The sequence below is a fragment of the Sinocyclocheilus grahami genome, unplaced genomic scaffold, assembly GCF_001515645.1.
Source record: "Sinocyclocheilus grahami isolate Dianchi unplaced genomic scaffold, SAMN03320097.WGS_v1.1 scaffold21.1, whole genome shotgun sequence".
Lineage (NCBI taxonomy): Eukaryota > Metazoa > Chordata > Actinopteri > Cypriniformes > Cyprinidae > Sinocyclocheilus > Sinocyclocheilus grahami.
This window is the reverse complement of record NW_015505200.1, coordinates 3,531,450-3,548,646: the sequence shown is the minus strand read 5'-3', so window position 1 is coordinate 3,548,646 and position 17,197 is coordinate 3,531,450. Positions and strand designations below refer to the sequence as shown.

Genomic DNA, 17,197 nt, shown 5'->3' with positions numbered 1-17,197 from the left:
AAAATGTAGTTGAATTGTTTTGAATACTATTCAAAAGTTTGTGGTCGGTTTTTGTAAAGCCTGTTATGCCCACTAAGACTGCATTTATTTGATCAAAAATAGAGTAAAAACAGTATCATAGTGAAATATTACTACTTTAATGTATAATAAAAATATAAATAATACAAAATATAATCTAAAAAAAATAAGCATTTTTGGGGGGGTAATATGTTTCATTTATTGCTGATGATTAGAAAATTTAAAAAGAATAGCATAATAAATAAATAAATTACTTTTTGAATTATGTTTTTCATTGAATGCTTTAAATAGTTGGATACAGTCGAGAGGGTCAAAACAAGTCCAGGTTAGACAAGTCCAAATGTGTACAGATATTTTATGCGTTTAAGCTCAAGTGTGCTATGTTCTCCTAAGTCACCTACATGAAGGTTTCATGGGACTAATGGCTATTCTAGTTTACAATTGCCAAATAAAATATGTTATACCTTACCAGAGGAGGCTTTGTGCTGTAGGTCCCTGCCTTTCTCTATAACTGGCTATGCTACGAAGAAAGAAATATGACTTTATTACGTGCACAGAATCCTTCATTGGATCTCCCTTTGCGACCTCAAAACAATAGTTTTAAGTAGTCTCTCTCCCCTTTTCTGCCCCTGGAAGTAATCCATAATTAATAAGGGCAATTTGTTGAGTAATAAGACCCGCTGGAGAAAGTAGATGATGCTCAGTTAGCTAGGCATCCTCTTACCACCGCCCAGAAAAGGACTGAAATCAAACAAGCCTCGTCAATCATGGCGAGACTCTTTTTATAGAGTCATTCAATCAGATCAGATCGATACCCTGAGGTACATCACAGTGTGACATGTAGTGATACCCTCAACATTAAAATGTAATTTCCATTTTTAACAAGGTTAGATATTAGATCATACTGAGAATAAATATAGCTTATATAAAGTATTTCTGCAGAATATTTCAGATTCATATTGTGCATCAGGCACGTGCACAGGTAGGGCTCAACCTGTGCAGAGCACATGCCCTTTTTGCCCTTACACTCCAAAGTGCCCTTTTTTCTTCTTCAATAAATCAATGCTATTGGTCACCCTTTACGTCTGTCTGTCTGATTTACAAATATTTAGCCAATGAAAGGTATTAAAAATAGCTTGTGTTGTGACTAAATATTGTTGGATCTTGCGAGGGTAAATAAAGATCTTGTTGTTTGAATAAGTACAGCATTTTCTTTACGCAAGAAACACTATGTCTATGTCATCTAAAATCTGATATCTTCTTGCGTTCTTCATGTTTATAAATGCTGTGAAAAAGAAACATTGGTCCAATGCTGCGGTCAAAAAGTTTTTCGTTATTACTTTTTATACACACAATATCGTTTTGTCTTCTAAATAAAATCAAGCACAAATGTGGGACAGTTGGACTCCAACACATTAAGATACCATTATTCACAGAAGGGTGCCCTTTTTGTCAGTTTCAGCACATGTCCCTTAAAAGGTCTGTGCACAGCCCTGTTGTGCATTAGAGCTGTTGTGCTGAATATCAGCATGTCTGTGATTCTTTAGTATGGTTTATGATTTTCGCTTTTAAAGTGAATAGTTCACCCCAAAATGAAAATTTGCTGAAAATGTACTCATCCTCAGAACATCCAGGTTACCCAAGATGTAGATGAGTTTGTTTCTTCAGCGAAACATGAAATTTAGCATTACATCACTTGCTCACCAATGGAAAAATTTGACTTTATTACTAAATATAATATCAATTTACTACACTTTACAAGTTTGTTTGTTTATTTATTTATTTAGAATGTCTGAAATTATGTAAGATCTCAATAAACATGAAGTCTCTATAGAGTAACTTTATAGATGCAATTTTGCCAGTTACTTTGTTTTTGGTGCTTAACCAAAAATAGTTTCAAACAAAGCCACAGCACAACCATTGCAACACCAAGCCACACACAGTAGTGGTGTTTTGTTCCTCAATGATTCAGTGTTTTTGAACAGCATTTTAACAAATTGTTTAAAGGAGTAATCCATTGACTTGCTCATAAAGATCATCACATTTCACTCCTGGATGAATCAGTGTTTTTGAACAAAATGGTTGAATGAGTGATTCGATTACTTACCTGCAGAAAAAGTCACTAAAAATCCCCACCACTAATTAATTCATTCATTCATTCATTTTAAATTCTTAATGCTCTCACCACTTGCTTTTTGCTTAACTGTGTATATTTGGTTCCGAATGTGTTTGTGTGCTTAGTGATGTGCAGAGGGACGTTCAGTACCTGTACAGGATCCAGGTGGAGTCGGACGGTTTGTTCAGTGAACTTTCCCCAGGCCTAGTTTACATTCATGGAGAACATTTCTGTGGTGATGGCACACTACAGGGGTCAGTATAAACTTAAGGGTCCGTCAGAGGGTTTGCATGTTATGTGCTTTAGTCATTTTTAAAGAATGCTTCATATTTTTGAGTATTTGTTTGAGTCTTTTTTTTTTTTGAGTGTTTTGAAGCGTAGCAAAAGACATTCCACATATTTCATAACTGTAACCCTTGGCATCGCTCTCTCTCCCCCACAGGACTGAGGATTGTGATGACGGGAATCTCTTAGATGGAGACGGCTGCTCAAAAAAATGCCAAGTTGAACCAGGTTTCAAATGTCATGGTGAGTCACACTCAAAAAACAAATCTGTCCACTGAGAACTCTGGCCCTCAGACTGTAAACACCACAACAGAAGCGAAAACACCAAAACAATACAATATTGCTATGTCTTCTTTAGATTTGGATTCCTCTGCTACTGTTTTTCTCTCTCATATTGAATTAGGTAGTCAGTTTATCATAGTGATATTGAAGGAAATGTAGAGGTCATCATATTGTATTTTTAGCACCTATTCCAAAAAAATGCAGAGTCCCTAATACAGAGAATCAGAGAATCATTACTTCGGAGTTCAAATTCATTGCTGAAATCATCCACTGTAATCTCCAGGTGGGAAAATGTATAAACAAAAAAGTTAATTGTTGCATGTTAGATAGCAAAATACATACATAAATTCAAAATACATAAATTCTTAATAAACATTACCCTTGTTGTTTAAAACAACATTAGTTGTTGTTGTTAGGGGGCGTCATATAATAATCATTGTAGTGTGTATATATATAGGTGTATAAGAAAATGTCTATTTTCATTGTTGCATAATATTAAAGTAAGTTTATTTCCCTCATTAGTCATTTTTTACATTATTGTGTCTTTTACACTAAATGCTGTTTTACATTTAAATGCAGTTCTTTCCGAACTTTCCATTCATCAAAAAATCCTATTTTTTTGCATTGTTTCCACAAAAATATTAAACAGCACAACTGTTTTCAACATGAATAATAATAAGAAATGTTTATTGAGCACCATATTGACATAATAGAATGATTTCTGAAGGATCATGTGACACTGAAGACTGGAGTAATGGCTGCTGAAAATTCAGCTTTGCCATCATAGGAATAATTAACATTTATGAATTTGTTAAGAAATCAATTGTAGATACATGGGATGAAAGTACAGTATAAACAAGGAAAATTATATATAAGGTCAGAGGAAGGTCGATTGACCGAAACTTTGCTAAAAAAATCTATTTTTGTGATGCAAGTTATGCAGGATTTGTATAGTTTTTTTTCTATTTGAAAATATATTAAAACAGTTTGTATTAAATCAATATTATTCAATTATTAAATATTATTACATTCTAATACATTCATATTATTACAGATATTATTAAATTATAATACAACTTCACAGTATTACTGTTTTTACTGTATTTTTGTAATAAACATAAATACATTTTACACATTATTTTCAATCTTAATTCTTTTAGAACGCAATATAGATAATGTGTTATAAAATTCCACGGACTCCAGACGTCCCGTATACTGACAGTCAAAATACTTGTTCTCTTGTGTTGCTGAGTTGTGGATCACCAGATCTTACTGTTGTTTTTATTTCTAGGCTGACAAGGAAAAAAAATCACCTTCCCCATTATGTATTATGAGTAATTTCTTTGACAGCAAAATCTGTGAGGTCTGATAATACATATTCAGAGGTATTCAAAGATTCAATCCAGATTTCTAAGTATCCAGTCCAAATTGTGGATTTTAGGTCATTTACTGTAACACAGCTGGTGGTATTACTTATAATTAAGATCATCTTATTCAATATTTTATGTCATCACACTATTGGAAATGGTCCAAAGTATTGCATGTACAGTATGCTGTAAACTGCAATTGATCTTCTTAACAATCATAACAATCAAACTGTACGCCATTGTTACATAATGTACTTGAGTGAGAGTAAATGCAGTACAGAAAGACTCACAGAAAAAAAAGCAAATAGTTCACCAATTTAGTCAGTGTTGTTTTCGTGACTGAAAGCACTACATTTTCTGTGAGCGTGATGCATGAGAAGCGTCTAATTCAAACATGACCATAGACAAAGCAGCGACTAACTCGCATGCCTCAAACTTCCCAATGTTTTCATAGTAGCCTGTAACCACATTTTTGTGGATTTAGGGCATTCAGGAATGGCTTTTTTGTGATATTTACTCTAATGCCACATTAGGAGCGCTCATATATTATCTCCACGATCGTATTTGGGAAGCAAAGATCAACAAAGCTTAGGAGTAAATCCTTTGGCACTGGCATGTGGGTTAGGTCAGCTGTTCTGCAGCAGAGACGGCCAATCAAATGCTTGTGTTTTTAATTTGTTGTTAGAACCCTTTTGAGCACCTTGCCTTTGATAAGCTGTTCCCACCGATGAGTCACATTCCTCTTACCTTGCAGCATTCTCAGACAAGAGCTCATGCAAGATTCTGATATCATTCACGTGTCCCTCTCTAACAAATTCGCTTTAATGACATGCTAATTCTCCTTTTAGCCCCACGTGCACTTCTGTCATAACTCATTCATATGCCATGACATCCTCCACATATTTGTGTGATCGTTTATTTAATCCTCTCAGTGGAATCATGTTCCTTTTTATTTTCAATTCACACATAAGTGAAGCCTAGTCTCACTGACTTGCTATGAAAACACAATTACATCTTAGCAGTGGAGTCATTACTTGTTACCTATGATGAGTTTGTGCTCACTCTCTCTTGCTTTTTCTGTCTTTCTCAGGTCAGCCGAGCCTGTGCTATGCTTTTGAAGGGGACGGAGTGTGTGAGGAGTTCGAAGTACGTTCCAGCATCCAGGACTGTGGCTTTTTCACTCCCCAGGGGTTCACTGATCAGTGGGCGTCCATTGCCTCAGGCTCACATCAGGACCAGAGGTGTCCTGCCTCGAAGGTCACCGGGGAGCCTGTGCTCACTCAGGTATACAAACAGCTTAGAATTCATTAGCCATTATGAAAGATTTATCTGCCTCACTACTGAAAAAATCAGTTAATGTTTGTTTTGAATGAAATTTGACATTTTAAATATCCTTTTTCTTTTTATATCCTCATCAGATGTGTAAGTCGCAGTATTTTGGCATAAATGAAGTAGTGGCTCATGATGCATGGAGCCCCTGTACTGCCCATCTGAACAGTTACTATACTAAGGATCAGCCTGTCTGGCTAAAGGTACACACACTTGCTCAGTGAATGAACGGCCTATATTGGGCAATTTTGATATAAGTATTAGCTTCCCCCTCTGCTGAAAGCCTTGACAATAAATAATGCACATTTTGTGTTTTCAAATAAATTTTGAACAATGGTTTGTAAAATAAAGGAAAATTAATATAATTGAATTTGAGCAGTTTTATGTACACTACTGTTAAAGTTTGGGGTCAGTAAGATTTTTTTCCCCCAAAGAAATTAATACTTTTATTTAGAAAAAGTGACAGTAAAGACTTTTATAATGTTACAATATATTTCAAATAATGCTGTTCTTTTGAACTTTGTATTCATCAAATAATCTTGCAAAAATGTATAAGGCAGCACCACTGTTTTCAACATTGATAATAATAAGAAATAATTTGAGCACCAAAGCAGCATATTAGTATGATTTCTGAAAGATAATAAAATGTCATTTTAATATGACTGTTTTTACTGTATTTTGACCAAATAAATGCATGATGAGCGTAAGAGACTTTCAAAAATATATACAAATCTTACCAACCCTAAACTTTTTAACAGTAGTCTATGTTCAGATTTATTTTACATGATATTTATTTTTGCCACCCTGCCCACTCACACTGTTCATAAATTATGTTAGCCAAGGAGCCATATATTAATTACTAATAATACTGATACATTGTTTTTGCAGGTAGGATTTGAGCGACCAGGTGTAGCAGCCTCTGTTATTATCTACCTTGCCTATGATGGTAGTTGGCATGGGGAAAATTGCAGGAAAACGGTGACCATTGAACTATGTGACACCACTGGAAAAAAACACCTGCTTGGTAACACATAATATCCTTAATTTGATTGGGAAAGATTGTAATCTTTGTATTTTTTAAGGAACTTCATTGTGTGTGCATGTCCACAGGTTCGTACGAGCTGTCATGTCAGTATAACCCCCTAGTGGTGAATGTGACTCATAACCTGAGTGTGCCGTTCTACCGGACTTCAGCAGTACAGCTGAACTTCTCCTCCTCTCAAGTGGCGGTGTTGGCGGTTGCATTGCGTACATCTTGTCACTTCAGCGCCTTTGCCCTGACCGGGTGCGCTGAGGGTGGGGTCTCCCACGACTTACAAGCACACACACACACACACACACACACACACACACACACACACACATACACACGCACTTGTGCATTTACACATGATATAAACACTAAAAGTTAGGGATCTGTACAATCTCGAAAGAAGTCTCACCAAAGCTGCATGTATTCTAAAATACAGTAAAAACACTACTATTGTAAATATTACAATTTTAAATAGCTGTTTTTTTAAATGTAATTTATTCCTGTGATGGTAAAGCTGAATTTTCAGGAGTCATTACGCCAGTCTTCAGTGTCACATGACTCATTCTCATTCTCATTCTATGAATCATTCTAATGTTCTGATTTCATGCTCCTTTTTACTATCAATTTTGAAAATCGTTGTGCTTCTTAATATTTTTGTGGAAACCATTATTATTATTATTATTTTCAAGATTCTTTTATAAATAAAAAATTAAAAAGAACAGCAATTATTTGTAAAAGAAATATTTTGTAACATTATACATTTCTTTACTCTCGCTTTTAATTTAACCTGTTCTTGCTGAAAAAAATATATTCATTTCTTTCAAATAAATAAATAAACTGAAAAAAAATAGATAAGTCTTACTTATCCCAAACTTTTGAATGGTAGTGTACAAGAAGAATGAACCCTAACCCTAACCCTACAAGAATGAAGACTGTTTATCATACTCACAGAGACACAGATACAAATACAAACAATTCCATCATGTTTGACGGTGGATATGATGTCTGTCTATGTCTACAAATAATAATGAACTTAATAAGTGTTTTTCTCACTCAGATGTGTGCGTAGGCTGTGCAGTGCTGAGTCATGCAGTCCTTTAAACGTCGAACACGCTTCAGTCCGTTGTACTCCAGTCATAGACTCTAAACACTGCTCTGTTTCTTGTCATCGTGGCTATACGCTTACTGTTCTACAAGGCCAGGGACTTCCTTCTCATCAAGTGTGTACAAGTATTGTTAACAGCCTGTTTCTCTGTCTCTCTCTCTCTCTGTCTCTGCAATAACCTCTATAAGAAAGAAAAATCACATCTCCTTGATATCTAGTTTCTGCTAGCAGCAGTGAGATTAAGTTAGAACTAATGACTTTTTCTGAAGATTTTCCTGAGAAGAGATCTCAAGAATGACTGTGTTCACATGCACAAGAATGTTCTGATATTAATTGAATTAGTCATTTTCCAGTTAGTGCTTCAGGTAAACATGTTTAATAAATGATCAAAAAAATGTGATTAATACAGCCATATGCTAGCCGTCTTATTCAGATTTCGAGGAATATTGGCTTAGTCATGTAAACACCTTATTCAGAAAGTCCACCGTAACTGGAGGCCCATTTATACAGTATGCGTGCATGTCCAAACAGAGATAATTTGGGGTGATATTAGATATACACAGTGTTTATTCAATAGTTTGACTGTTTCAAAACTGGTTTGGAGCAAAAAACATTTTGCAAACGTAAAAAGAAAGGTAGTGGCCTACTTTTGTAAGTCTCGTGACCTACATTTTCCAAATCATCACGTTCCTGTTTGCTATTGTGAAAGAGTTGATTAAATTATTGTGGAGAATTACTAAAATGCAGTGTAAGGGCAAGAGCATCTCCAGTAATTCTAGAAGACAAGAGCAGGAACCCACATGTCTTAGTTTATTCAGATTTTGCAGAATACCAGAATGTTCCAGAAACTGTGGAGGACATAAATGCTTAAAATTATGTTCACATGTTCGTTGTCTCAAATTGTGCTCACATTTATCGAAATCTGTGAGTTAAACCTGTCTCATCAAATTATCTAAGAAAATACATTCACATTGATTTTATAACTCAGCAAAACAACGTCTTATTAGTGTCAAGTGAAATACTGTCATGTTTTCTAATGAACCTAATGAAACTGTGACTTTATAAATTGTCTAATGAGCCTAATGAAACTATGATTTTATAAATGGTTGTCATTCTTTCTCTGTTTTGTCCTCTCCTCAGATGGAAGCAGAGCTGATTTGTGTGCATGGAGTGTGGGACCGTGTAGTGAGCTGTCAGCCAGTGGACTGTGGCCCACCTCCTCAGTCTCATGTCTACTTTGCCTCCTTCTCGTGTCCCTGGGGCACCACATTCGGCAAGCGGTGTACCTTTTCCTGTAACGCCCCGGCGATCCTGCAAGGTGAGGACAGGAACTGGCCTACGGTGTGAGACCTGAGGGTTTTTGGAATCTTTACATTCAGTGCATGTGTCTGTTTCTTTGAGACTTTGGCCTTCCTTTCTAAAATAATAACAGTATATTTTATTTGTGGATGACATGAGCCCTTCCTGCATGTTTGCCCATGTACACTGGAAAAAAATCCAACAAATAATTGTGCTTTTTGGCATTCCTGGGGTCAAAAACAAATTCAAATGATAAATAAATCAATAATACTAAAATAACTAATAATAATGAAGTTATTATTATTATTGTTGTTGTTATTATTATTACTACTTGTTGTTGTTTAAATATGAAATATTGATTTGATTTTAAATGATTTTATTATCTTATGTGTTACTGTTACCTTATATGTGACCCTGGACCACAAAACCAGTCTTAAGTCGCTGGGGTATATTTGTAGCAATAGCCAAAAATTGTTACAGTTATGGACTTTTGTTTGTGTTCCTATTCACTTGCCTTAGTCTTCCTTTGACCTAGGCTGTGTCCGAAATCGCCCCCTATACCCTCATTCACCATTCCCTACATTAGGTCACTAATTCAGTTCACTAGAAGGAGTGAATGAAAACGAGTTGTGAATTCGGACACTGACTGCACCGGAAGGAATGCCGCTTTTGCATAGTTTGTGCTTGCTGTTTATTAATCATTTGAAACTAGCAAACTAGCAGCTCCAGTAGTAAGGATTTATCTTGAACTCTGTCATGGAAATTATGTATAAACCCTAATCAAACAATTTAACAATTTATTTCCCTAATCAAACAATTTAATAATCAATTTACAATGAATTTATACCCGTGTTTTACATTATGCTGTACGCCATGGATGAGCGCGTTGTAAAAATGAACGGGTTGATTATTCATCTGCGGGCGCCATCTACTGGCGAGATGTGGGAATTCATCTCACGGTGCATTATGGGCATTCTCTAGCCGATGAGCGTGCACCAGTTGTGCACTCGTTTTTGCAGTGCATTGTGGGATTGAATGAGTGCACTCGAGAACCTCCACTATGGTTTCGGACACCACTAAAAATGGCTGTTTCCTCAAATAGTGCCCTATTTAAGGGTATTTCTCTAGCCGATGAGCGTGCACCAGTTGTGCACTCGTTTTTGCAGTGCATTGTGGGATTGAATGAGTGCACTCGAGAACCTCCACTATGGTTTCGGACACCACTAAAAATGGCTGTTTCCTCAAATAGTGCCCTATTTAAAGGTATAGGGGGTGATTTCGGACACCTGTGTATATTAATTATCTCCTAGTACTTAAGTCCTGTGTTCTCCCCTGGTCCTTGCTCTGCTATTAGTTGTGTCAATGTGTCGGAATTCTTCTGTTTCGTGTGTGGAGGTATCATTAAAAGACTGTTTTGTGGAATTCTCCTACGTCGTGCGCTTCTGCTAGCACAAACCGTAACAAAAATATATTGATGGGTCAAAATTTTTATTTTATGCCACAAATCAGGACAATAAATTAGGACATTAAGTAAAGATCATGTTCCATGGAGATATTTTGTAAATTTCCTACTGTAAATATCAAAACTTAATTTTTGATTAGTAATATGCATTGCTAAGAACTTCATTTGGACAACTTTAAAGGGGATTTTTCTCAATATTTTGAGTTTTTTTTTTTTGCACCCTCAGATTCCAGATTTTCAAATAGTTGTATCTCTGCCAAATATTTTCATATCATAACAAACCATACATCAATGGAAAGCTTATTTATTTATGTATAAATTTAAATTTTGAAAAATTGACCCTGGTGACTGGTCCAGGGTCACCTATCATTATATCAGTCAGAAACAAACTTGCAAAAAGATAAACACTGCACGGATATCACTATATTATATTATATTATATTTTAATACACTTTCATATTAAGCATTGCTGCATGTACAAATTGCATGGTTACTGTTTTATGAATTATTGTCTTTTAATGTTTATTTTATGTTGTCATTATTTTCATCTCTCTTTTTTGGCATATGGTGATATTCAAAGCTCCTTTTTTACTTTATTGATGTGTTTGCTGTCACCGCTGTTATGGTTTGTGTTGAGGGTTCTCTCCTAGTGATTTAAAGCTGTGCATGACACAGATAATGAGGAACCACAATGATAGCCAAAGTGCAATTGTTTAGAGAACTCCAATCAATCATGTTTGGGGGACATAAAGTAAAAATGTCAGGGTAGAACAACTGTCCTGATATGATAAATTAGGAAAACAAAACTTTAATAAAGGAATGACTGAAAAGAAAATTATTAGTGTGGCATAATATTATATTATTACGTCTAAAAAAAACTACTTTACTGTTTATTATTTGAATTTATGTCATAGGTACGACCAAAACAAAAAAAGATTAAATAAACAAATAAACCTTAAATATAAAAAATATATATATATATTTAAAGACTTTTGTTTGTTTGTTTTTGGCTGATTTATAGATTGGTTTTATTTGGTTTGATTAAGGTGTGTACACCAATTAATTACTGATAGTCTTAGACAAGCATTTATGTTCCATTTTGATGCAGCTTTCTTATTGGGATGTGTTTTTCAGGTGAAAGTGACACTTTGGTTTGTCTTGAGGATGGACTATGGTCATACCCAGAGGCTTACTGCAAGATTGAGTGTCCGGATCCCCCTTCCGTACCCAATGCCTCGCTTCTAGTTCCTCAGTGTCATGGAGGCGGGCATGACGTGGGCACTGTGTGCCACTACAAATGCAACCTGGGATATTACGTCACTGGCACGCTCAACAAAAAGCCGAGAAAGTGAGTTGCAGTCTGTATGGTTTGAACTGATTTCTAGACGTTGGTTAATGTGTTGACAAATTTTGAAGGAAAAATATGGAAAACATTTTTTTTAAATACTATTTTTTAAGGCAAAATATCTGTTTCCAGGGTCTAGGTTTCTCACATGGTTCTCATCAGATCAAAATCTCGCTCCAGGTGTTTCCAAATATCTTTCAGCAATGGAGTCAGCAATGTACTTTGATGAATGGTCTGATGCCGTGTTGTTTTGGTATTCTATCCAATCAAGCTATAGCATATAGCATATTTTAGCACATCTGAGAGGAGTAGCGTCTGCACCTGCCTCATCTTTATGAGTTATTAAAATGGCTGGTAAAATACCTCAGTGTCTTTTAACTGCTTTTAATTGGGCATTAATACCAGAAGCGATAGCCAGTGTGTCTCATAAATTAATTTAAATGATCCTGTTTATTAAGACTATTGCCATGTTTATTCTTAAAAGGCATTTCATTGTCAAGGTTTAGAAAATGGTTTATGATGGTCTAAAGAGAGGTGTTATGCTATTATCAAGCTAGTTTTAGCCTGTGCTTCTGTACGATCTTTCTCAATGAAAACTACACCCCAATTTATTTCCTCAGGATTTATTGGCTATTTAGTCGTACCAGATGTTTGTCACATGACTTAGAGGAGAGTAAATCCCCTGTGGCTGGAGGAGAATGTCATTCAAGAAATGTAGTAATTGCTGCATTCATGTTGTGCAACAATTCAGACCAAAAGCATATCGAGAACCTACAATTAAATTTCAACACGTGTTTAATGTAACAGTTCTATTAACTGTCTCAAGAAACTAGTGAGAAACCTATCGATAGAGCTTTTTTATGCATTTCGCTAATTGTAAACAACAAAAGCATTGATACCTTCTAAGGCCATTATTGTTTAATGATGTTTTTATTCCATATTAAAAGTATCAATTTATTTAAAAAGGCATTTTTAGCTTAGCAACATTCTAGCATCACAAGCAGTTAGGATAGGATGCTCTTTATGGAGACAGACGGCCATGTACACTGTAGATGTGAAGTTACTAAGATTTTTTTATTTATTTTTAATTAATTATTTTACTAAGCAAGGATGCATTAAGTAGATTTTCCCCCTTGAAATTCTGAGGGATAAAAAAGTCAGAATTGTGAGATAGAATCTCAGAAGTCTGACTTTTTTCCCCTCGAAATTCTGAGTTTAGCTCTTGCAATTCTGAGTTTATAACTTGTGATTCTGAGTTTGCATCTCACACGTCTTTTTGTTTGCTTGTTTGTTCTCACCACAGAATAAAACAATTATGAATATTTTGTATCACATGACTTTATTCTTTCTCGCAGTTCTGAGTTTATATCTAGCAAATCAGAACTGTGAGAAAAAAGTCAATTGTGAGATAGAAAGTCACAATTAACTTTTTTTTTTATGCAGTGTCTGCAACAAGTTTCCATAGTTCTTTTGAACTTTCTATTTAAAGAATCCTAAAAAAATATCAAGTTTTAAACTAAAATAATATCAATATTAAGCACTGATAATCATAAGAAAGCATTGATAATCATAAGAAATGTTTCTTGAGCACAAAATCAGCATATTAGAATGATTTCTGAAGACTGGAGTAATGTCTGCTGAAAATTCAGCTTTGCCATCACATGGATAAATTACATTTTATAATATATATATACTGTATATATGCTGATTTTGTGCTCAAGAAACATTTGTTATGATTATCAATGCTTTCTTATGATTATCAATGCTTAATATTTATATTATTTTAGTTTAAAACTTGATATTTTTTAGGATTCTTTAAATGGAAAGTTCAAAAGAACTATGGAAACTTGAGATGAATCATAAATTGCAGTAATACTTAGGGATAGGTTAGAGTTAATTTTTACTGTTTTTACTGTATTTTAAATAAAGTAAACACAGCCTTGGTGAGCATGAGACTTCTTTTTTTTTTTTTTTTTAGAAAACATTAAGAAATCTAGTAGTGTTGCCTTAGCAAGTCAGCTTACTAGATTTTGAAGCGCAGCCAAAGTAATGATTTTGTACAGGTATTATATTGTAGGTATGTGCGTTCACCCCTGATGATTTACCCCTCCTTTATGCTAATGACTTGTTTTTCTCAGGAAGTTTCTGAGGTTGGAGTGTTTGGAGGGTGGGATGTGGCAAGAGGGCAGCTGTTCACCTGTCACATGCCCTCCTCTCCCGCTGATGTTTGAGGGCATGTACACCTGCACCAACAATTTGGACTTTGATAGTATCTGCACCCTACAGTGTCCTGATTCAACAGAAAGGGTATTGTACCACTTTGTAGGCCAACTTTTTCTGTGTATTCCTAAACTCTGCAGTCATTAAACACTCATCTACGTTTGTCCCTGCAGTCCAGCATTCGATGCACCAAAGATGGCAAATGGACTGAGGACTTTATTATGTGTAAGAAGATAGAGGGACCGTGCCAGCCTCCTCTTGACCTTAACCTGGTGGAATACAGCTGTGAGGATGGCTTTGACGTGGGTGAGGATTTAAACTAACAAGAAAATTGACTGGTTATGAGATAAAAGTTGCCCATTTCAAATATGGAAATGACTAGGTCAGTCGATTTTTAACAAAGCAATGATTATTGTCTCAATCATTGTCTAAACATATATTAAAATGCATCTTACAAATTTTTTTCTGCATTGTATTATTTGGCTGTACATTTAGGCCACTGTATTTATCCTTCCTAATAAGAGGTCTAGACATACTGTACTGTACCTGCCTGGGCTTCAAGACCACAGTCAGTTGCATGCAGAAGGATTTTTTTGAGTGCCAGCCTGCCAAGCTGTTCGACTATGGATGACTAGTCTGGAGCTTGGCTATTCATGTGCGCACATGAATAAATTCAACAGATGCAAATGATGGTTAAAGCAAAGCTTGCTTTGTGTCATGGCAGGTGCCGTCTGTTACCCAACATGCATTGTGGCCTTGAGTGACCCTGTGGTGTTATCCAATGGCTCCAGCGCTGATACAGTAGAACACTGGATGCTTCCCAGCAAGGTTCAGGTGAGGTGGTGAGGCCAGTTTGCCACAAATTGTTATTTGATATCATTGGCTGTTCAAGAATTTAGGCACTTTCTGTAAAGCCCTTTTTTCAATTCTTACTATTAAACTTTTAGAAATGCTTAGGGTAGAGTGAACTAAGAAACAACACTTTTTACAGCTTTTATTAATTAGAGTTGTTTTATTTACTGCAGAGCAATCATTGGTAAGCAAGTGATGTAATGCTAAATATATTCAAATTTATTCCGATGAAGAAACAAACTCCTCTACATCTTGGATGGCCTGAGGGAGAGTACATTTTCAGCAAATTAAAATTTTGGGGTAAACTATTCCTTTAAAAGTTCTACATACTAATACATGTTTAAAATGTTAAGTTGTTTACAATATGAATGAATATGAATTAATAATGAACAGTAGTATATTTATATATTTTAATTATTTGTAAATATGCTCAAATATAAATGCATTATAAAAATAAATATTTATAAATGTAACATTAGCCTAGATTAATAAAATGTTCCTTGTAAGTTTATAATGCATTATCATAATAATATGCATTATAATACATTAAAGGTTTTTCCGTGTTTACAGGCCCTATTTTAACGATCTAAGCACATGGTCTAAAGCGCACGGCGCAGGTGCACTCAGGTCATGTCCGAATCCACTTTTGCTAGTTTAATGGCGGGAAAACGGTCGGCACGCCCAGCGCATGGTCTAAACGGGTTGTCCCTATTCTCTAAATGAGTAATGGGTGTTTTTTGGGTGTAACGTGCAATAAACCAATCAGAGTCTCATCTCCCATCCCCTTTAAAAGTCAGTTACGCAAAGTGAGTTGGTCTATGGCGCAGTCTATTTTCAGTTCCTCAAAATAGCAACGTGCCAACAATGCGCCTGAACACACCTCTTTTTTAGAACAGCACGCCCATGGGTGCACAAATGGGTGCAAATGCATTTGCTATTTAAACAACGCGGCACAGGACGGAAAAATGAGAACTGCGTCGGGCTGAAACTAGCAAAAACACTTGCCCCACGTCTTGCGCCACATTGCGCTGGGTGTATGATAGTCACCGGTGCATCTACCGACCCAGAAAACGTGAAAAAGATTAACCCAGTAAATTTGTTTTGGTAAGCCTTTTTCTACAAGCGTCTGAGAAAACGTGTCAGATTTCACTCCCTCTGTGACGTGATAAAGGGATCTTATTATAATATCACCGCCCCTTTATCTGCACGCTTCCACACATGGCACCACCATTGTGTTTTCGCAAACAACAACGGTGTACAAGTTCTAGTGCCATGGCAAAAGTTCGAGCAAAGCATGCAAACTGTTCTATCTTTAGTTGCACAGACGAGAACAGAACACTATTTAGAGTCCCAGCCTCAGAGGAGGCAAGAGAGCAGTGGATTTATTTATTTACTGTATATTACGTTGCTGCAACAGATGATATAAACGACTTCTTTCCCAGCTGTTTACCTTCACAGACATAACCGACTGTTTTTGTAAATGTGTTTTAACAAACTTTTGTGCATTTGACAGTTTAAGCACAATAAGACATGAAAAATAACTTAGTTTAGTACTCAGATGCCATGTAACAGCCGCTTTCTGTGTGTGTGCTTCGGATATGTGTGCTCAGAATACACTATATCAGAAGTTTAAACTAATATGGCTTTAAAACGCATGATTTCAACGCGATATACAAGATAATCAAAACTAGGGATGGGCGTATCGATCCTGAATTTTCGATATATCGATACTGATGCGAGTATCGAAAGTAGTTAAAAAACATTATGATACTAAGGTGTTTTATTTACCAGTCATTTTGTTTATTTAAAAAAAACATTTTGCTAAAGGCATTGAATTGGACGAATAACCTATGCTTGCGAATAATTGTGTAGGATAGAACAATTTTCCTGCTCATCTAAACACATGCAAATGTTGCAAGACCGAAACAATCAATCACAGAGAGCGTTCACTCACTTCTGACAGTACATTGCTTTCAAACAGGTGTAAGGGAAACAGGTCAATAATTTAGCTCAAAGGGAATCATTTAAGATTTTAAAGGGAACTCCACCATTAATATGCAAGGGAATTAGGACAGAATCACTGTTTTACGGCGGATCACTGAGACGGCCAGCGATTCAGTGAACGAGCCGTATGACAGCAATTCTGCAATGGATATCAATATCCAAAATATAGTGAAAACACTATTAATTAGCATAGTAACAAGATCGGCAGTTTAAGACATTAACTTGTGAGCACAAAACACAAGATACTTCTCTTTTCCATATAAATAAGGCTTTATTGGATAAATCTAAGACATATAAACTAATCTAACACACGCATTCACACACAAGTTGCAGAAAGAGAGAAAGTGAGGAAAATAATTAGTTTAAGAGAATGAAAATGTGAAATCCCAAGTTACAGCAATATGTGCCATTGCATAGATCTGAACAACCATCAATCACTTAATTAACCCTCGCACTGAATTCCTCAATGAGGTTAAAATT

At 35.6% G+C, this 17,197-nt stretch overlaps 1 protein-coding gene across 1 annotated transcript in view; it reads left to right on the top strand.

Annotated features, from left to right (window-relative positions):
- The window catches only part of LOC107558342 (pappalysin-2-like), a 52,219-nt gene that overhangs the window by 20,301 nt on the left and 14,721 nt on the right, over positions 1-17,197 (top strand). Inside the window, exons 7-18 of the mRNA XM_016242000.1 lie at positions 2,260-2,388; positions 2,577-2,662; positions 5,159-5,352; positions 5,487-5,600; positions 6,286-6,421; positions 6,508-6,682; positions 7,488-7,650; positions 8,676-8,853; positions 11,431-11,644; positions 13,780-13,948; positions 14,035-14,167; positions 14,586-14,695. Of these exons, the coding sequence (XP_016097486.1) occupies positions 2,260-2,388; positions 2,577-2,662; positions 5,159-5,352; positions 5,487-5,600; positions 6,286-6,421; positions 6,508-6,682; positions 7,488-7,650; positions 8,676-8,853; positions 11,431-11,644; positions 13,780-13,948; positions 14,035-14,167; positions 14,586-14,695 (1,801 nt within the window). The remainder of the gene's footprint in view (positions 1-2,259; positions 2,389-2,576; positions 2,663-5,158; positions 5,353-5,486; positions 5,601-6,285; positions 6,422-6,507; positions 6,683-7,487; positions 7,651-8,675; positions 8,854-11,430; positions 11,645-13,779; positions 13,949-14,034; positions 14,168-14,585; positions 14,696-17,197) is intronic.